Source organism: Sorex fumeus, unplaced genomic scaffold, assembly GCF_029834395.1.
Source record: "Sorex fumeus unplaced genomic scaffold, SorFum_2.1 ptg000129l, whole genome shotgun sequence".
NCBI classification, from domain to species: domain Eukaryota; kingdom Metazoa; phylum Chordata; class Mammalia; order Eulipotyphla; family Soricidae; genus Sorex; species Sorex fumeus.
In genome coordinates, this window is record NW_026606186.1 from 11,789,994 (window position 1) to 11,812,970 (window position 22,977).

Genomic DNA, 22,977 nt, shown 5'->3' on the forward strand with positions numbered 1-22,977 from the left:
GCTAGCATTCTGTCATCTTGTTTATATTACGGGAATTATTATTGTTACCAACAATTTTTTAAACGACTTAAAAAGTCAGATAGAATAGGAGCAGGTGCAATAGTACAATGCATGGAATGTTTGCCTTGCACAGGGCCAATCTGCATTTCATTCTCAGCATTCCATATGGTCCCGAGCACTAGGAGATATTCCTGAGCACTGCCGGGTGAAGCCTAACCCCCCAGTCCCCACCACCAAAGTAAAATAAAACCAGATAGAATAGTACTGAGCTTCATTACCATTACACAGTAGTAAACAGTAAGAAATCATAATACATAGGAAATGAAGGAAAATGCACCTCAGATCTCCTTGTTTTCAGGCTCCTGGGACTTCAAAACTGTTGGTGACTTGTGACTTTTCCATATTTAAGTGTGTTTGAATGTAGGTAATAAGCACATATGCTGGAGTCTCTAGCATGTTTTTTATAGCTTTGTATTACCTGTAAAATGAATTGTGTGGACTTCAATAGACTTTGCTTTAAGGGGACACTGAGTTAAGTGTTTTAGTACATGTGATGTTTGCTTTGACTGAACAAGGTTCACAGAGTAAGGTGAGGGAAACATAAAACAAAAACAAATAGGCCAAAAATCACTTGATTCTTGTCTCACATAGTTTAAGGGTACTCTTGAACCAAGTTTCCCCCATTATTTAAGTCAGTGTTGAGGTAAGTTCATGATTATTTCTAGTTGTGCTTTAATACTTTCCTGACATCTATATTCCTCATGTGCAACCTCAGTTAAGTCTGTAATGCATCCAGTGCTGTATATTGCAACCAATGCATTAATTTCATTGAAAATGGAAACTTCACTCTTCTTTCAGATTCTTTCATATACCAAATTGTGATTTTGTCATTTTTTCCTCCATGTATTTTTCTTTTAGTTTTGGTCTTTGCTTTATTAGTGTGCAGAATTACATCAAGGATTGGGAGGTAAAAAAAATCTTGTTTGCTTGAGAGCGAGAGATCTTTCGGTGATGTAGCATGAGTGCTTTGTATTTGAGGGTAGTTTACTGCTAATATTTTTTTGCACATAGCACTTTGCAGTTACCTCTGGAGCTTCCCTCTTCTCTGACATCACTTCTCTGTGATTCTTTTGATGCTAGAAAAATGCATCAATCGAGCCAGAGAGATGGTACAGCAGGTAGTGTACTTGCCTTGAACACTTGCAGGGTTTGATCCCCGGCACCTTCTATGGTCCTGCCTGGGATCCCCTGGGCACCACCAGGAATGATTCAAAGGAGAAAATGCAAAGTCAGGTGTGACCTCTGAGCATTGCCAGGTGTGGCAGAAAGAGAGAGAGAGACAGACAGACAGACACACAGACACACAGACACACAGAGACAGAGACAGAGATGAGAGATAAAGGGAGAGAAAGGAGTATTACTTTTCAGCTCTTTACCACCCATTCATAAATAGTGACTTTGGTAAATATCAGAACCAATAACCTTCTTTTTGCTGAGATCATCTTTTGCTGCAGATCAGGATTTAGGACTCCCTCATCCTATTTTTTTCTTGTATTCCTCTGATTCTTATGGGGCACATTCCTTTCACACATGAACTAAGCAGCTCCCAAATCACAGCTCAAATCTGCCACCAGGTTTCAACTTGTACCTTTTCAGGTTTGTCTCTTTAAAATTCTTTTTTTAGACTTCCCTGGTGATGTGAGTTAGACACTAATCCACCTTGTTCCGTGAACCTCCTAGGGACAATTACTTTGTTCTTTGAGTGGTCTTGTTGGAGCTTGAAGTGAGTTGCCTTTATACTCCCCACTGTCCCCAGGTTGTTCAGGGATTGGCCTGGAGGATTCAATCAGTTTTCACTCAAACTTCACTCTGCTCCCGCAAATCTCGCTTTTTATACTAAGAGAAATTAGAAATTCTTTTAAAAAATATATGCATTCCAGCTATGTCTTCTGTAAATTCTATCTAGAGGTCATGCACCTCTCTTTAGAACATAGCATGCATGTTTTGGGGCTTAGGCTCACAAAGAGACTAAATTCATTTCATTTAAAGTCTTTTTGAGGGGCTGGAGTGATAGTAGAGTGGGTAGGGTGTTTGCCTTGCACGTGGCCGACCCAGGTTCGATTCCCAGCATCCCAGATGGTTCCTGAGCACCATCAGGAGTAATTCCTGAGTTCAAAGCCAGGAGTAACCCCTGTGCATTGCCGGGTGTGACCCAAAAAGCCAAAAAAAAAAGTCTATTTGACCTTACCTTCACCTTAATAGTACTCATCTTCCGATTATTGCTGGATTTTATAAGTGAAGAAACAGAGATAGTGTTTTTCTCCAAGGGTACCCAACCGATATGTAAGTATGCCTGCCCTTGTTAGGAGATGCCTTTTCTCTGCTCTGGACCATCAGTTATAGAAGCTTAGGTCTGCCTGAATGCGCCTGACCTCATCTGATCTTGGAAGCTAAGTAGGGTCCAGCCTCGTTAGTTCTTGGATAGGAAGTTGAGGTCTGGATGAAGTCTAGGTTGGGTGATCTAGTCTCAGGAAGCAGATATTTGGGGTGACTTCCTATTCCATCTGAACATCAGCCTCAAGAATTCCCTGGGATATGGCTTATATGAGGCATTTTCTTCTAACTTCCATCCATAATTGTGGGCCACAGTTAGCCCATCCACGTTGAATGCTCCAGAGGCAGAATGTGGTACCCCTGCTGCTTCCAGGCCCTTCCTCTCATCTCTCTCCTGTGTGAACTCCTCGGAGGTAAATAACTTACAATGGCAACAATTAGAGAAGTGCTGTGTGTGGGATGAACCTGACTCTCTTAATCACGCTGCGGGTATATATATAGCACAGTTCAACCACGGCCTGTGCGCACTCCACGCCACTGCACGTCAGCAGCTCGGCGCGGAACCGGGTGCCTCACAGCGGCAGGTCTGTGACTCACAGAGGGTCACTGGGTTCAAGGACGGCGCTTGGAATAGAAGCAGCCTCTCTCTCACAGTCTCCAAAGCCCCGTGGCAGGAAAGTCTCATTATGAATCTGGTAGCAGGATCACAGCTCTAAAAGTCATGATAGCGGGTCTTCAGGGCTGTGTCTAGGAAGGAGAGGAGGCTTGGGAGATGGGGCCATGAAGGTGGATGTTTTGATTTGTAATGCATTCATTTTCATCTGTGGGTTCGTTGGTTTTACGGGAGGAGGCGAGAGCACAGTATCTGAACCAAGCCATGCTATTGATTTCTAAGCCATAGGAAACAGTGTGTTGTTTTTTACCACGGTTGGTGAAAACTGGGAAATGAGTGAGTGACCATCCTGGGAAGTGCCATAGAATGAAAAGAGACTCCTTTGGACAATTGAATAGAGGGCTGGGCGATAGTAGAGGAGGTGGGGTACTTGCCTTGCACACTGATGGCTCATGTCAGTTCAATTCTTTTTTTTTTTTTATCTTTTTTGGGCAATGCTCAGGGGCTACTCCTGGCTCTGCACTCAGGAATTAGTCCTGGCAGTGCTCAGGGACCATATATAATGCTGGGGATCGAATCTAAGTTGGCCAAATGCAAGGCAAATGCCCTTCCTACTGTACTATAGCTCCGGCCCCACCAGTTCTATTCATGACACTACATATTATACCTGAGCACTGATGGAAGGAACTCATGAGTATGGAGCCAAGACTAAGCTCTGAGTACCACTAGGTATGACACTCCCCACACAAATCAACAAAATAATAATAATGCAAAAGAAACAGGTGCAAGACCCTAGAGATAGCTCAATGGTCAGCCACCTGCCTTACATTCATGTGACCAAGAGTTTGATTCTCACCACCTGTTTATATGCCAGGTCTTTTCCCTGGGGCACACCACTTTGGGATGCCAAATTGTATGATCTCCAGTGCACTGCAAGGAAATATGTGTGGACATCACAGCTAACTCAGTTGTGCAAGGACCACAACTGAGTGTGCGAACACTTCAGTCAAGTGAGTTGAGCTTTACACACAACTGTACACTAAACTCCATCACAATAACAACAAAGGGAGGGAAGGGTAAAAAAAGTGTTAAAAATATGAAAACAAGTGCATGGGAGTTTGATAAATTTAGTCTATTCCATCCCCAGTAGTGATGTTTTATATGGAACCAATATAAAATACTAGTGAGATATTTTGCATTCTATTATTCCTTTCAAATATTTGAAATCCAGTGGGTGTAGATTTTGCACTTAGAGCCTATCTTGATTTGGAATAGACATATTTCAAGTGTGGCTAGTGTCTCCCAAACAAAGCATAGCCTCCTATGTTTGCTCTGCCATCTGGTGACTTTTATCTCTTATTTATTATTATTATAATAATTATTATTATTTTAATTCATGGACCAGTGATTCTACTTTTTCAAGCCTCAGTTTTCTCTCATCATAAATGGGAATCATAACTTTTATAATACTTCCTTGAGCAGCCATGTGGATGGTGTTTAATATAGTTGTTGGCATATAGTAAATGCTCAGTTAATGCCTGATTCCTTGCTCCCAGTGATTTACCACACTAAACTGTAGCTTCCTGTGTGGTAAATAACTTGGTCTCTGACTGTATGCACATGGAAGGGACTGCTGATTCTTTCCCTTTCTTTTCCTTCCACTCTTTTTGCCAGAGGTATCTGCAGCACCCACTCCTTAAGGTCCCTGCTTAAGACCACTTTATCAGAGAAGCTCTTCGTGAACACCTCCTATATAAAGCTACACCCTCACTCTCAATGCCCTCTTACCTACTTTGATTTTCTTTAGTGCACTCTATCACAAGTAGAGCTACTGCTCATTTCTTCACTCCTCTCAACCCAACAGAAAATAAGCTCCCCAAGGACTGTGGATGCTCTGTTCACTAATGAACTGTCAGCTTTTAAAATGGTACCTGACATGTAATAGCTGCAAAATATGTTCATGGGTGAATGAATGAATTTATTAAACATTTGCGATACTTCAGCAATAGGTGTGGGGGAAGAAATGCAATACATAGTTCTTGCTTGATAGGAGAGATGGGGAGAGGGAGATGAAGCAGGAAAAGATGATGACAGCCCTTATTCTTACTAAAATCTCTGTTACTCATTGTACTGCCCTCAACAGATACCCCACCACTGCCCTCTCACCACTCAAATTTATTTTTACTACCCCGTCTGCTGGAATTTCCCCTTTCCATCTCTGTTCAATAAAACCTTTCATGCTATTTAAGGCACTGCTCAAATCCCACCTCTTTGGTGCAGGCTTTTCAGATCTTTTCTTGGTTAAAAAGAAACCAAAACAAAACATATCCTGTGCTTCTTTTTATCCATCTGCCCTGTTTTCTCTACTACAACAGTTAGAGGAGCTTCTTTCCTTCCTTCCTTCCTTCCTTTCTTTCTTTCTTTCTTTCTTTCTCTCTTTCTGTTTTCTTTTTGGGTCACACGCGGTGATGCACAGGGGTTACTCTTGGCTCTGCACTCAGGAATTATCCCTGATGGTGCTCGGGGGACAATCTAGGATGCTGGAAATCGAACCCAGGTCAGTTGCATGCAAGGAAAACACCCTACCAGCTGTGCTATTGCTACAGCCCCAGAGCAGCTTATTTCTTTGGGCAGGGGAAGATTGTGGTCCACACCCAGCTCAACTCAGGGCTTATTCCTGGCTCTGTGTTCAGGAATCATTCCAGGTAATATTTGGGGGACCACATGCAATGGCACGGATAAGACGCGGGGTGAGCCCCATGCCAGGCAAGTACCGACCCTGAGATCCCTCCTAGTGGGGCTCAGGGGACCCTTCGGGGTACCAGGAATTGAACCCAGGTCAGCAGCATGCAAGGCAAATGCCCTATCCAATTTACTCTCACTCCAGCTGCTGATTTCAGGTTCTAATATATTCCAGTAACTGACCCTAGTCCTCATCTAAACTTAGAATCTCTAATGGGCAAGATCCAGTTTCAGCAGGTGTAGGCTGGGGTTGGAGAGGTAGGGAAAAATAACATCAGACTTGTAAAAAGAATCCTATAGACTGAAACTGTATTTTAGGAGCTTGAGGAGGAGAGGGTCTTAGACCCCAAGGTGCTCATCTGTTAAATGGGAAAGATGTGCCCACTTCACAGAAGCAACTTTTATTAGTGTCAATTGCTTTGGGTATTAGCAAGAGAGCAGAGCCTTTTTCATTTTTAGTGCCAAGAATGGCACAGATGCTTGGCTTTGTGTCAGTCATGTGACCTTCATGTTATCTGAAGTCTCGAGTATAGTTGGTGCTAATAGGTACTTCTTTGCGGAATGGGAATCAGAGTGTCTATCATCCTTTGACACAATTAGGTAACATATGTACTAGTCCTTGTTCTTTCCCTGAGAAGATATCAATTTCTATTAGAGTGCACTTTATAAGAACTCATGTTAATGCTCTGTGGATTAATAGGATTTTTCCATATTAACAGAGACATATTCAGACTGTCCAGGAAACACTCATTTTGTGCTGAAGTATCGATGGTGTCAAAGACCTCAGACTTAAAACAAGTTCAAATACAGCCACATAAACCTATTGCCCTGCTTCACCAATAGGACAGAAAGAATCAGGGGCTGGAGAGCAGGTGTCCCCTTCAGTTGGTCACCCAGATCAGGATCTGACCAAAGGAGCTGTGTTAAAATGGTGGCTCACTTTTATTATTGATGTTGTGGGTTCGATACTCTTTATTAAGGGATGGTGTGTGTGTGTGTGTGTGTGTGTGTGTGTGTGTATGTGTGTGTGTGTGAGAGAGAGAGAGACAGATAGGGGAAAGAGAGAGGGAGATAGAGACACAGAGAGAGAGATGGGGTGTCAGTGCTGTGCATTACGAAGTGGTTAGCAGCATCTCTGACCTGTTTTGGTAGTATCAATAGTTTCCTCATTGCTGTAAAAATATATATAGGCAGGGCTGGTGCGGTACAGCAGGGAGGGCATTTGCCTTACACGCGGCCAACCTGGGTTTGATCCCCAGTATCCCATATGGTTTTCCGAGCACCTCCAGGAGTAGTTCTTAAATGCAGAGTCAGAAGTAACCCTGTGCATCGCTGGGTGTGACCTAAAAAAACAACAAAAAAAATCAAAACCAAAAAAAAAAAAAAAAAAGGAATGCTCCCGGCATTGGTGGGCAGGGCCGCCTACCTCTACCTTCCACTCAAGTACACCGGATTAAGTCTTTCAGATTGCAGATTTCATCCAGTTCTAGGTGCCCCGGGTCTTGCTTTTGTGCACACTCAGAAACAGACACATAACCTCCCCTCGCCTCTCCCAAACACCCTATGTGCATTCAGACATGACCACACTGCAGTTGCATGCAGACCCTCCTCGCCCTTTTGCGAGCTGTGGTGAGGCAGCTGACTCCTGCTTCCTTGCAAACAGTTGAACAGTTAAGCGTTCGCTCGTAGGCCCACACCCTGCACCCACTCACAGCCATGGGCAGCCTGCTGTGTTATCAGTGCCTTGTGGCTCCCCACCAGGATCTCTGAACAATCGCCTCCACCCCTTGTTTGCCACTCAGGTGGGCTCCAGCGGACAGCTTTGGCAGCTGTAGCGGTTTGAGTTCTGCACTTCACATATACAGCTTTGTTTCAGGCTCTGAAAACCCGAAGCTCCAGCTTCCGCCAGCCCGTTCCTCTGTGCCTCTCGCCTTTGCCCTGACAGCTGGGGCTTGCCGTGCCATGTTGATTTGAATAACTGCTCAGAATAAAATAGTGCAGTTGGACAACAGAAGGAAATACCCATTTGGATAGGAAATTCACATCTCTCTTTCTGATTTGCTCTCGCTTACCATGATTTTCTTCCCCTCTTTTCAGCTGGAAGAGCAGACAAATGAGATCATATTTCTTCATGTTTATACATGGTTTTACTCTTGACAAAATTTTTTTCTGCCCTTACCACTTTTTTTTTTTTAATAAAAGCCTGGCATGGAAATTGGAGACATAAAACTCTGAGATTTAGAGAAGGGACGTGACTACAGTCACACAGCTCATCATGTGTAGAGAATCTTTTAGAGGTTCTTGCCAATGTAAGGCTCATAGCCCCATGAGCAAGACAGACAACAGACACAAATAGTATAATAAAAGAGTCTTAGTGTTAATATATAGCAGTCTAAAGTGAGTGACCAGAACTGGGATTAAAAAACAGCTAGTGCTGTTTGGAGAGGAATAAAAAAAAAAGAAATGGCCACTGAACCTCAAAGTGGTTACTGAGGGAGGCATCATCAGGGTGGAGCAGGGGGGTACAAGATATAAATAAAGGCACAGCCAGGAGGAATCCATTGGAATTATCAGGACCAACATTTATCATTAGCATTATCCTCGTCATCACTGTTGCCATGTTCTGAACGCTGTCTTAGTGCCAGACATGGGGTGGAAACACTGTATGTAAATGATGTCATTTCATTCTCTCACTAGTCCTAGGTGAAGATGCTATTATTCACCCAGTTTAAAAGATGAGAATTTGAGACAGAGATCTTAGGATAATGTGCTGAAATAAAGCTGTTTTTAACTGATGGAGCATGGACTCGAGGCTATTCGTCATTATTCTAAAGTCAGGTTTTTTAGGATAGGGAGCGTGAGGGTACACAGCTAGCCTGGTTTGGTCAGTAAGTAGAATGATGCTGACATGAGAAAAATAAAATGCTTTCCCACAGACAAAGCAGTGGTTTGTGGTTTTACGCCTTGCCTCTCCCCAAGGAGCCTCGCTTCAGAGAGGCCTCATTCTTTTTCTGTTGTTGGTGGGGAGGGTGTTTGGACCGGTGCTCAGGCTCTATGCTCCTCTGTCCTAACCTGGTGGTGCTTAGGGGACCACAGGTGGAAATAGGAAATTCAAAGAAAGATTATGATTGCTGCAGTCACATGAAAGGCAGTGCCTTCCATTTATTGTAAACTATCTTTCCTGTTTAATTCCTTATTCTTAAGTGCTTCTCCAATGTGCTACTACTGTGTCGGTCTACTACCTTCAAAAGAGAAACTGGGTCAATATTGCCCCTTCACTTTTAGTGTCCCTTCTGTGAACTAGGGAAACATGAAACTCAGAGTCACCCCCACCTGGATTATGCCATAGTCCATTGAATGAAAGAGATGCTACACCATGAGGGGTAGAATTAGGCTGTAAGAGTTCCAGGAGCAGGGACTGGAGTGATAGCACAGTGGGTAGGGCATTTGTCTTGCATAAGGCCAATCTGAGTTCGATTCCCAGCATCCCATATGGTCCCTAGTGCCACCAGGAATAACTCCTGAGTGCATGAGCCAGAAGTAACCCCTGTGCATCACTGGGTATGACCCAAAAATATTAAAAAAAAAAAGAAGTTCCAGGAGCTCTTTGTCTGGACGGTATCTGACCCAGATGCCTCTTATTTATGGAGTTCCTGTTCTGGAAGGCAGGTTGTTTGAGAATAAAGTTTATAGAGCAGCCCCCTTGATTCTACCTGCACAACTCCTTCTGGCTCTATGAAACAGTTTCTTCATTCACTCATTTTTCAGCACGTAGGCCTTGAACATTTCTGCTGTGTCAAGTGCCAAGGTAGAGGTACTTAAACCTATCCTTTGTATCAGTGATGAGGAAACTGCATCTCTAAGAGGCTAAACAGTTTATATCTGTTTACACAGTCAGCAGTGGCAAAACAGGCATGTAAGCCTGGATCTGCGTAGCTGCCATGTTCTTATCTAAAAACTGTATTGATTTTATATGTCTCCATGCATTTGGCTGATGTAAAGTATTATGATGAAGGTGTGTTAATAGCATTTTTTTCTTTTTCCTCTCTCTTTCTCTTTCATTTTGTTTTTTCTTTCTCTTTCCTCGTCCCCCCCCCTTTTTTTTGTTCCCTCCTTTCTCTTTCTCTCTTATTCTCTCCTTCACAGGACTCCACAGAATGGAGCAAGAATGAGAGGAAAAAGGCAGGCAAAAAAGCATGAACTGGAGGTTTGTTGAGCTCCTCTACTTCCTGTTTATATGGGGCCATATCTCAGTGCAGCCCTCCCACCAGGAGCCAGCTGGGACAGACCAACATGTCTCCAAGGAATTTGATTGGCTTATTTCAGACAGGGGGCCTTTCCACCACTCCAGGAGCTACCTATCCTTTGTGGAAAGACACCGTCAAGGATTTACAACCCGATATAAAATATACAGGTAAGATCAGGGCTGAGCTCTTACCTGCCCTTTTCCCTCTTTCATTCCTACTGTGACTTTATTTATTTATATTTGTCGGGGGTGGTGGGGGTTGTGATCAGTGATGGAGGTGGCTCTTTCTATATGGAAGAACCTCACGGTCAAGGTACCATGACCCTTCAGGAGACTTTTAAGTTTGTATTCACTTACTTTTACTTTAATAAGAGGTCGCCGATGTCCAGCCAAAGAACAAATAGTGAATATTTATTGAGAATCCACTATGTTCAATTCACGGTATTTACTTTAGTATGTCTATACCTTACCCCATTTATTTCTTGTGCTAAGTATTATTTTCTTCACTGTATAGTTGAAATAACTGATCCTCAGCTAGGAGATTTAACTGGTATATGTTATAACAGTTCGTACAAGGAAAGGTTAGGAATTATATTCCCCTTTCTTGGACCCTGTAGTCTTAAGGCTTTGTCGAACACATTAGGCTTAGAAAGGGTTATGTTTCAAATGCTGTAATTATGGCCAATATCCTGCCAAAACACATTCACCATTTGGAAGACAGAGTCACTCAAGAAACATCCTTTTCCTTCCTCTGAATAGGTACCGATCCTGTGAAACTCCTACTCATCCAAAAAGAAAGGGCTTGACCTAAGGTCCTTCCTCTTTGAAACTATGTCAGATTTTCTTCATTCCTCTTAACATCCTTTCTTTTATATTCTGATGCTCAATTATACTTAAGCCTCTTTTGTTTTACTGCATTTGAAATTCGAGTATATTTTTATAATCATGTTTTCACCCAATTGGAAACTCTTTGAAGGTAGGATTTATATATAATATATAATTCTGTTCCAGAATCCCAGAGTGTTATTTGGACCTTGAAAAAGTCGTAGAATGCTTGGTACTCTCTAGAGGGGCAGTATTTATCCTAAGGTTGGAGAAGAAGGGCCTATCAGAATGGGTTAATGAGGATACATCCTACTATTGGGAAAGTACCAATGTTAAAGCATTTTTGTATCTAATATGGACTAATAGGCACATATCTTTTTTTACCTTCCATGGCATTATAGACTAGGAATAGGTAATGTACTGTGTCATTCATTAAAATTGTCTGTAAATCTATGCTGTATATTCAAATCCTAGTTTAAGGGTCGGTAGACTGAAGTCTTTGAATCCTTCAGTCTATGCAAGGGTTCCAAATGAACTTTCTGTAAATCTTGAAGAGTGGTAAAAAATCAATTACTGGCACAGTTTTCTGGGATGTAGAGAGGAACACAAAGGTCCTATCTGAATATGAATTATGCAAAAAGTGAAAAATGAAAGTACAAGAATGAGAAACATAGGCCATTTTTGGTTTCAAAAGAGGATTATTGGGGTAAGAGAGATTGTACAGTGGGTAGGATTCTTGCCTTGTATGGTGCCAGTTCAGGTTGAATTTCCAGCACTCTGTATGCCTCTATGGTCTTCCAGGACTGATCCCTGAATGATCAGGAATGATCCCTGAGAGCAAGACCAAGAGTAAGCCCCGAACATCACTGGATGTATTCAACTCCTCCTGCTCCCTTCCTGAACAAACAAAATAGAGGGAGTGCCAAAATATCAAAAATATAGTTATTGATTCAAAGGTCTAGTATGGGAAAGAAGAATAGTTAGCTACTTAATTTCAAATTTGAATTTTTAAAAATAGTTATCAAGAGAACACCGCCAGTTCTGTTGTGACTATTTATATAACCAAATATGGAACCCCGTTATCTCTTCAGTATAATTTAGTGGTATCCAAAATCCTTGGTATTAGTGAAAATGCAAACCTGAGATGCAGAATTTTGCTAAAGAGAAATAGTCAAGTTCCACATGTCATATTCTTTTGATATTTTGTCAACAATAATTTCTTGGTTTTATATGTGAATCTGAGCTTTGTATGTTCTCTTTAAAGTTGGAATATTTGGGGTTCATGTTTCTATTTAAAGATTAGGATAGAGTGATCTGAATAAAATATAGCCATGAAAAAGTAGAGCTTGGACAGGAAACGCACATCTATAATCACACCAACAGACTTCTATAAATAAAGATATGAATTGGTTATTTGCAGATGTTTCTTACCAACCCTTGTATGTCTGGACATAGGCTAGCCTGAATTATAAAGCATGTGAGGGGAGGGGGGCAACCAGCTAAAACTTGAGGTCTAGGACATTTTTAAAGACTGACTGTCTGGTGCAGGGCAGTGGAAACGTTAAACTGGAGATAAGTGATCCAGATATGACATTGCAGTGACTGTTGTGGGTTATCACAGATGTATGTGATTTATGTAATTGTGATTTCTGTTGAAATAATATATCCCTATGTGGATATGCTGAGCAGAACCACAGATACCCAATGTATCCACTAGTGATTGAAGTCTTGCACATCTTCCATCTTTGTAAGAGTTCCAAAATGGAACACTTATCCCATACTAGAGTGAGAGGATCCTCATTTGTCAGTTTCCTTTATGAGGTTACCAGCTCCTTAACATTTCATATAGGAGCACCATGTCTCAGTGAGGTTGAATGCATTATCTAAGTATATCCTTCTGGTTTGGAGTAGAGCTGAGAACCAAACACTGGTCCACCTATCCCCAAATATTTCTCTCAACTGCGACTTTGCCCAGCTCCCTTAGAATGCATCCAAGTGTAGAATGATTCAGAGCTCTGATAGGCTTTCCCAAAAATTGTTTCTCACAATCACTTTGTGAGGTCTTCTACTGTAGTTTTAGAGGTGCTGTGAAATATTAAGTTCACCATGAAGAGAGTAGATGGGACAGAGATATATGGATGTTAACTGCGATCTCCATGCAATAGTCTTTTGAGAATAGGTAAGCTTCTTCCTCTCCTAGACCCTACCTTCCTCACCCATCACGTTGATCAGCGTTTTCCAGTTATTGCTCTTTGAAAATCTTAGGACAGATGAAAATAGTCAAAGTAACTAGTGTGGGGAAACAAGAAGGGGTTGGCGCGAGGAGCAATAAGGCAGAATTTCCTCCTTATATAAGAGAATGTTAGAATCAGTATTTTGCAAAAGTTCAGTTTTCACATTTGCTGTTCTTTGAGTCCACTGTTAAAGCAATGCATACCATCATTGAACTAGCTGATTTCTAGGATCTCTTCTGTCTCCAGAATTATGTATAGGATTTAACTAAGGACAAGTGGTTAATTAAAATGATAGAGTTCGACCTAAAAGTCAGGCCCCTGGTCATCTAGTTATTTCTTCCTTCTTTTATTTAATCCTCAAATAATTGCTAAGCACCAGTTACCAGCCCAGCACTGTGTTTGGGGCAGACAATACAATGATGAGTAAAATAAACATGGTCCTCACTCTCAGAGGGGAGAATGACCTTAATTAAACACATATACATACACACAGCCACATGCACCAATCTAATAGGCGCTGCAAAGTAAAAGAAATGTACTGGTGTGGCAGATCTGGGAGATTATTAAACAATGCATAAACAATGCATAAACAATGAGTTGGTGCCTACAATGTGCAACGATGCCTACTGTGTGAAACTGGGCTCCTGTCATTTGCTTACAGGTACAGTTGCCAATAGGTATCCAGAGAAACTTGCATCCATCTAGGGCAGATTCAGAGCAGAGCAGAAGCCAACCAGGGCATGTTCTGTGGGGTCATTGCCCAGTTTACCATTTCTCCTCGCTCTGTGGTGTTTTGTTGATATATTTAAGTATCTTTATAGGTCATTTCCTGTGTGTCTTCCTATCTGCTAACCCAGACAAAGCACATTAGAAATTTGACATTTGTATCATGAAACGTTTTGCTCCCTGAATGTCATTACTTTACACCAGAGAGCTAGCCTTTTTGAAATGTCCTAGATGACAAATTTTACTTGCTACCCACCTTCTTTGTCCCCAACACCAACAAGACTTAGAAGCCAGACTGAATCCCAGAGTGATCTGGAAGTTTCAGGAAGAAACTGGAAATTTCTTCTCCTCACATCAGTGCATGAGAGTCTTCTCTATTCTCATGCATATGCACGCAAAGGGGGACTTGAGCTCATAGACTCTTGGTGGGGATTCAGTGCCTTTGGCAGTGATGAAAACCTTTCTAACTAAACCACTTTCTAACTAAACCTGTCTTCCATGATGCTTTACAAGCCGAGCAATAAAATGTGCTAATTTGCATAAGGAGGTTTGGGTACCATAGTGTAATGCTTTGTCACTTGTTAGCATGGAATGGCATCTAGAGGCTGAGGGAACTTTCTGCCCTTGGGTCTGACAGGCTCTGGTGATAAATTCATGAATCCTGAAGTCAGAGAACCAGGACAACTGGCCCAGCTTGTCTACCTCCCCAGTTCTTTATTTTCACCAAGTAATGAAAATTCTCTGAACCTGTTTCCTCATCTGAAAAGTGGAAGAACAGCCTACAGCAGACTCCCAGGCCTTTTCTTCAGCTATTGAAATTCCATGATCCCACATAAAGTTGCCTTTAGAAAACATGCTTAGGTGGTGAACAAGTCTCTGGACTTAGAATCTGGAGACTCCGATTGTAATTTATTTTGGATCTGCTCTCTATTTCTTACCCTGGACAAGTTCATCTATGTATCAGTCACTTATACATGCTTTGCTTTAGAACTGAATAATATAGCTATGTAATGATTTGATGACATAGAAATACTCAGAGAAGACAATAAAAGACCATGTGCGCACGCGCGCGCACACACACACAAACACACACACACGATCTATGTGTTCACCCCTTCCTCTACCAAGGAAAGAGGAAAAACAGAGCAAATAAGCAAACAATTACCATCTCGGTGATAGGAATGGATAATTAACTGCTTAGATACACAATTGTCTCCTCTGTAGAAAGAGATAATAATGACTGTCCTACCTACTAGGTCAAATGAGAGAAAGTTTGAGTGAAAATGCTTTGCAAAATACGAATTTTCTCATGTCTCTTTTTTTCATTAAGCTTCTACATCAAGCCTCTAATAAAATCATTTATTTCCACTATTTTTGTTCAATATGCACACACACAGCCATTTTGGGAGTGAAATGCTATTATTGTCTATATTACAAATGAGAAAACTGTGGCACCCAGAGGCTAAGCTCATTTTTCTGTATTAGATACCTGGGCAATGGCAGAGCTGGGAGCCCAGACCAAGCCTCTGTGATGCCCCAACAGCAGATTCCTTTCTGTTACCATGGCTTCTGGGACTGCCAGATACCAGGAGATTTCCTTTGTGCACGAGCAAGCTGAAAGTTCTCTGAGACTCAGTTTTCCCATATGTAAAATGGGGATCAATATCAATTGCTTTTTGGTATTGTGTCAAGGACTCATAGACATGGAATTGAAGATTTTGGAAGAATAGTATAAACTCTCTCCTCCACTAAGATTGCTGATCTCTTTACTAGAAATTATTTTTCTTCATGAAAATTTAAAAATGGATTTGGTTCAGGGGCTACCGAGATAACAGAGCAGGTGAGGCACTTGCCTTGCAACCAACCTTGTTTGATCCCCAGCACCACATATGGGTCCTTGAGTCCCATCACTAGTGATTCCCTGAGCACAAAGCCAGGAATATGTCCTGAGCATTGCTGGGTATGCCCCCCCCAAATACAAAACTAAACATTTAAAAAAAAGTTTGGTTTAGAATCTCCCCTGTGTTTTCACTTAGCATATCTGTTATCTGTGTGCTTTCTTTGGTTTTTGTTTTTGACTTGGAGATAATCAGTAGATGCTATCAATTTGGCAATAATTTTAGAAGTAGGTTTACTGAGTGAATTATGTTATCTTCTTTAGTTTTTGATTTTGCTCAGGACAGAGAGGAGATTCGGGTCACAGTGGTCTCTGTATGCCACCAGAGGTAGTTTCATACCGAGTGGTTTTTCCCTGCAATTATGAAACAAGAGATTTGTGACTTATGGTGTACCTTTGAGTTTCAAATAGTTATTTGGATTTTGAGTGTAAATTAAATCTTGTTAATCCAAGTCTGATGTCCTCATTTTCCTCCATATTTCTTTGACAGTTGAGTAAGTTTCAATTCTGGTCCCCTCTCCTAATGTCTTTTTCTTGTTTTCCATTTGAAAAAAAATACCAGTCATAAGTTTTCTGGTAAATCCTCTTAGGTAAATGAACAGGCCTGACCCTGGGCAGATGGTTCTGCTGAGAATAGGAAGATGTGCTCCTTAATTTAAAACTCTTTTAGGCCTATATACTGAGCACCTGGTGAGCTAGTTGAGGTGTCACTCATGTGTAAGGGAGCTAAGTCTCTGGTTTCTGGGAGTGTTTGAAAATGTAGGAGTGAAAGGAAGTTTATCACATATCATGAAGGATGTGGTGAGATAGTCTAAATCATCATTTCTTTTTTTTTAAAATAAATTATTTATTTATTTTTTATTTTGAATACCCATCCCTCCACCAGTGCCCATTTCCCACCACCACGGATCCCAGTATCCCTCCCTCCCCCCATACCTCCCATCCCACCCTGCCTCTGTGGCAGGACATTTCCCTCTGTTCTCTCTCTCCTTTTGAGTGTTGTGGTTTGCAAAAGAGTTAAGCCTGATTTTCAGGGAGAAACGTTGGATGATTTACTTTCCATTGACCACTTTGTATATGTAAGGAGATGTCGCGAATGTCCTGGTTCCCGCATGCCCAAGCTATGCTTGTAGAGACTCATGGTTAAATCATCACTTCTTAAAGTGTATTTCACTAAACTAGTTTAGTGTAGAAAAAAGGTGTTCTCAGGGAGAAAAAAATAATCATATGGTCAAATAAATGATTATGTTGATGATGACATTAAAGTCAGTGATGATACCCAAAACAGTAATGATGTTAATTGCTAATGTTGAAAGCTGACCAGTGCCTCTTCTGAACAGATTGCTTATACATTATTCAAACTGATGGATTCTTGTAGCAATCCTATGTGTTCCTTATTGGTTATTATCTTCATTTATGTAATGTCTAGTAAAAGAGGAATAACTAGAGAGAGTAGGATATATCACAGAGAGACAGATAACAAAAACTATGTGATCAACCTTGCACAGTTTTCTTTGCTTCCCACTTAGCAGAAATGCATTTATTTGGGAAACCAAAGCTACACAACTATCCTGACTTCAAGATTTTACAGGATCTCTCCTGGACTCTCTGATACTATTTGAGAAAATCTCTTGACCCACTTAACCTCTTTTCTCTGAAGGACTGGTATTCCGGTGTGCAGGCTCAGAGACTTTCTGGCTCTACCTAACTTCTAACTTGGACAGCTTGAGTACGACTTCTTTGAATAGCAGCCTGCGTCCAAGCTTCCATAAAGAGCCACCTTAATGTGAAGCTGGCATTTGTGAAACAAATCACCCACTTGCAGAACTTTTACTTTGAGCACTTTGGGCTGAGCCACCTTCTGGTTTATGATGAAAAGGAATGGGAATAGCAGCTTCAATTTTCCTGTCACAAGCAATAACAGTTATGTTTTTCCCATTCCTTGCCAAATCCTAAACTTCTGTACGGCTTTTTTTTAATTCCTAAATGAGGCATTCTCTGACCTTATAATATGTATAATAGGGGTAAGAACTTTAGTGGATTCTAGAGCCACACTTGAGAAGCAGGATGAGACTTTGATTCAATATGCAAATACTTAACTACACATTACAGTCACCTGAAAAACTTTTTGAAAAATACCATTGCTGAATTGGGAAGCCTACAAAACTTTTTGAAAAATACCAGTACTGAACTGGGAAAATACAGGGGTTCTAATCCCAGCACCATAAGAATTTCAAACCATTGCTGGGTATAGCCCAGGAAATCACAAAGCATTCCCTGGACAACCCCCCATCCCCTAATACTACTTGGACGGTCCTGGTGGTCCTTGGCATGGAAGGATGGAAACAGTGCAACATTCTTGGGTTATATTGTCATTGAATTGTCAGCCTGGTTGTTTGACACCTCAGAATCTCCTAAGAAACACTTGGGGTGCTCCAAAACAAATTAAAAATGCCAATGCCTAGGAGTAAATGTATTATTTTCCACAAGATTCAGTTAAATCCCTGTTGACATGAGTGGATAAAGCTATGGCACATATTTAATAGAAGACTACTGAGCTATTTAAATAGACAAAAATTTGTCTTTTGTGACAACAAGGATGCGACTTGCTTGATTTTACTAAGTGGAATAAGTCAGAATGTGAAAGATGAATATGTTTCATATTGAAAAATAAATAACCAAAGAAAATAAACTGACAAAACACAGATATATCTCTGGGTCTCTAAAGAACATGGAAATTAACAAACAGGAGGAAATGAGGTGAGTGATGGGTAGGAGAATTCAACATGAAATGCCATTGACACTTTTGGAGGTTGTCACATATTTGAGGTGTGAGGCTGTACTGGGGAACTGTTCAGTACTGTAAGCCACCTTTGATTTAAAAATACCAACACTGGGACTGGAGCAATAGCACAGCAGGTAGGGTATTTGCCTTGCACATGGCTGACATGCGTTCCATTCCCAGCATCCCATATGGTCTCCTGAGCACTGCCAGGGGTAATTCCTGAGCACAAAGCCAGGAGTAACCCCCGTGCATTGCCAGGCGTGACCCAAAAAGAAAAAAAAATACCAACACTGAAGGGACTCCTCAGACATGAGGATTTCATTGGTGTAGGATATGGGAACAATGGACCTAGAGTGATAATTGTTGATTGGCCACTATTTTGCTCCCTGAGAGACATTTGGAAATGCTTGGAGATGGTTTTGGTTGTCATACTAGGCTGGAGGTGGTACTAGTATTCTGTAGAGAACCAGGACCTGGGATCAGTCAGGAACAAGTCCTTACTAAGCATAGACAACTCTCTGCATTGAACACTGACCTGACTCAAAATGTCAAAAGTGGAGAGACTGAGAAATTTGGGTCTAGAGCTAGTCTTTTTGAAAAAAAAAAAACAAAGGGTGCTGAGCTAGATAGTAAGAATTCGATTTTGATATATGAATGCAGGCACAAATGTCTGAAATACACGCAACAGATTAACAAAAAGATTCCCAAGGAGATTGACTGTGGGATCAAAAGGTAAGAACACTGCACATTAAAAGAACAACTTTTTTTTGATCCTCCCAAGTGATGCTCAAGGGTCCAGAGGTTGTCTGAGTGATTGTTGGCCAACTATGTATATATAACTCAATATGAGGAAGTGGCACTGCGTGGGCTGGAATGTGGTACTGCATGCTGGGTTGATTGAGGGGCACTCCAGAGCTATACCCTGTGATGCTCAAGGAACCATATAAAGTCTCAAGGATCAGACTGGGGTCAGGCATATGCCTACTCTACAATCTCTTGGCCTCAGGTCTGCATTTCCAGACTTCAGATCAGTGTCACAACTGTTGCATCAATAAAGAAGGCAAATCAGTTTCACTTGCTGCTAAATTTAACCAGCATTTCAGAGAAATGGCTCTCCAGTTCAGACAAATATTAAATAAGGGGCCAGAGAGATAGTATAATGGTTAAGGTGCTAGGAGGAACCCTAGACCTTCTTACTCACTGCTTAAAATTTATAACCCCAACAACAACAATAACAAAATTATCTTCATTTCTCCAAATCTAGGAGATCTGGTGAGTTTCCTTTGACTCTAGTATTTTTTAATAGGCTCCACTGTTAGGTTCAAATACACATGACTCAAGTTGTTAAAAAATGAGTTTGAACCACATGCATTAACAGACGCTTTTTATTTCTTAAGAGATTGTTCAGTAGGTACAAAAGAAGATGAGAATAGGGTGACATCCCACATTGGTAGTTTCGTTGTTTTCAGCCATTTAGAGTTTGACATCACCGATGAAAACAAATACCCAGGGCCATTCCTCTTATCCCTTTTTAAATCTGAATTTCTGACTAGTGTCTTCCAAAATAAAAAAGGACAAGGAGGGATATCTAGCAAACATCTTCTGAGCCCACTGACTGTCAATTCAAAGGTAATCTTCCGTGTTGATTATTTAAAATTGATCTTCACTTCCAAGAATGATAGCTTTATTGCTACCAAATTGGTACCTTTGCAGTATTTTTACCTCTTTGCTCCTATGCCATTACTGAACTGACTTCTGTGAGCTGCAAACCAGTGTGTAGCAATCTCCACTGGGCAATTGCCCAGCATTCGTCAGGAGAAATGTCTGAAATGGACTTGCTTATACATCTCTCTCTTGTAGACAGACTGACAGTGTCATCAAACTTAGACAGAATGTGGTCATTGCTTTGGCTGGTGAAATTTGGAATACAATAAATTCAAATCCTGAAGACTTGATCCAGTATTTTTTTTTAGAAGGATCGGTGGTTAGGGCCACACCCAGAAATAGTCAGGGCCTTCTTCTGGCTTTGTACTCAGGGATCATTCCTTGCAGGACTTAGGGGACCATGGAGTGCTGGAATGTAACCAGATCTAGCTGGGTGCATGCTCCGTATCCACTGTACTATTGCTCTGCCCTCTGTTCCAGATTGTGATTTAGGAAGAAGAGCTTTGGATTAAGGATCTGGACATCTGCCCTTCCACATGGGTTTGAAGACTGCTTAATGATCTCCAGATTTTGTTTTACCAGGCTCTAAAGTAGTTCCGTGGGAGGAGAGAAAAGCCTTGAATTCTGTTCCTTAGGAATTCCATCATCTCTTGTAAAACAATGATAAAAGGCAAATAACTAGAATACTTTGTGCTGAATTCACTTAACTGAGCAGTGTCCTGGGTGTGTGTTTAAGTGGGGGCGGAGAACTCCCTTCCGCTTTGGGATTGTGTAGGTGGGAAAGCGTGGGAAGGGAATATGAGTCTGGGAAGGCATCCACATGGAAGGAATATTCAACTCACATTTCTGGGAGGAGTAGGATTTTTTGAGAGGGTGGTGGTTAGGGAAAAAGCAATCCTAAGAGATGGAACAGTCATCGCGAAGTCAAAATGGCATTAGCAAGCCTGGAACTCTAAGTCTTTGTGTATTTGTTATTTTAACTCATTGTTAGAACATTGCTGCATCAGTAGCTGGAAGCCAACATGGGAATGAATTTGGGATAACAAATGAATTTCAATTTAATGTCAAATTCTAGTTAGTGGACAGACTGTCTCTTTCTAGATAAAATAGCATTTTTTTGTTGTTTAGTTTATGCTTACATGTATTGTAATGTAACTCACCTTTAAAATACAATTTTGTGTACACATTCAGTAAACCTAGAGATATCAAGAAACATTGTTGAAACAAAAATTAATGAGAAAAACACCTAGCCATAATCTGTGTGATGCTAGATGTATGTTGATAGCTTGATAGGTTCCACTCTATTTCATTGAAATATAATCTATTCCCTTTTGATTCATTTCTTTAAAAAAAAGTGCTAGTGCTTACTAACTACATTGATTTCCATCTCTGCTAGAGGGTAGACCTGACAGTCCAAGAAACTTCGAGTTTGGATCTATTTACTGGTCATATTTAGGCTCTGAGCACTATTGTGTCATGTTGGTTTGGCAGGATTTGCCTTGAATTCAAATCAGTATATTTGGAACCTGAGATCCATTTGGCTGAGAAACACTTGGAAATATCATTCTGCCTACAGACTAAAGAAAGCGCAGAAGGAAATTTGAGGGAAGGGTCAGAGAGTGTTAAGCCCGGGACTATGGGTTCCCAAGTGGCAAGATGGACAGCGATATGAACAGGATAATGCAAAAGCAATAGGAGTTTTATTCCAGTTAACTGGGGTCTACTTTCTCACCCAGAGTGGTCTGTTGATAGCAACCCCGACTTCGAGTAGCAAGCAGTTTAGATAGGTTTCAAAGTTAGGCAAGCACTATGGTAACCGCGGTCAGGCAATAGTTAAACAATAGTTTCCAGTAACAACTTACAACTTATGGTCGAATAAGCTGCTCATTCTTTTTCTTCTTCTTCTTTTTTTTTTACTTTTTGGCTCACACCTGGTGATGCACAAGGGTTACTCTTGGCTCTGCACACAGGAATTACTCCTGGCGGTGCTCAGAGGACCATATAGGATGCTGGGGATCAAATCCAGGTCGGCCACGTGCAAGGCAAATGCCTTACCTGCTGTGCTGTCATTCCAACCCCTAAGCTACTCATTCTTTAAGGTTAACAAAAGACAATTTCTGGGGCATTTTGATTGATTGAACCCACTTGCTGGGCCCAAGAACTTTCCAGAAGGGTTCAGTTTGGCTCATTGCTGGGAAACTGAAACTGTTTCAGTTCCAGGAACTGAATCTGAAGCCTACCTGATTTTGCTGATTTCTGTCACCTGTCATGGCATCAGTTACACCCTTACAAAAGCTGTGGCAGCCATAGGAAGAACCGGAAGGGAGTTGTGAGCGCCATGACAAAGGTGATAGAGCCAGAATTCTTTCTCTCCTAGCACCACTAAGCACTACCAACAAAGCTAGCTGCTGTGTACCTACCTCTCTGCTTGAACTGCTTCCAGGTTCACTTGCTCCATCCTCTCTAAGCACCCTGTGGCTGGCTGTTCTTTTGTGTAAAGTCCAACCTCAGCTAGTTACCTTTGTATCTCTTATGAAAGGAATTGGAATATCCCAGCTAAACCTTAGGGCAATTTCTTTAGGCACTTCTTTCTGGGCATATAAATCACATATTATTGGGAATCATTAGCACTTGATTCTCTGACTAGCTTGGAAGAAGTCTTTGTATCCTCTTCTTTGTCTGAATCCAACTGGCCTTGCCCACCTTCATGGAAACTTCCAGCTGCAAATCAGTCTAGAAGCTTGTATAATCCCTAAAAGAAGCTCCATGGTTTAGTGATAAAGAGCAGCTCTAAATTCACACAGCTCTTGGTTTGGGAGCCTCTGTGTACCCATCTGCAAATCTGGGATGCTATTAATGCATCCTTGTTGGGAAGAAGTAAGAAGGCAGCACATCACTGCATGCTAACTC

General features: G+C 41.3%; 1 protein-coding gene across 1 annotated transcript in view; it reads left to right on the forward strand.

Annotated features, from left to right (window-relative positions):
* The window catches only part of BRINP1 (BMP/retinoic acid inducible neural specific 1), a 232,732-nt gene that overhangs the window by 57,154 nt on the left and 152,601 nt on the right, over positions 1–22,977 (forward strand). The window contains exon 2 of the mRNA XM_056138596.1: positions 9,836–10,103. Within this exon, the coding sequence (XP_055994571.1) occupies positions 9,886–10,103 (218 nt within the window). The 5' untranslated portion in view covers positions 9,836–9,885. The remainder of the gene's footprint in view (positions 1–9,835; positions 10,104–22,977) is intronic.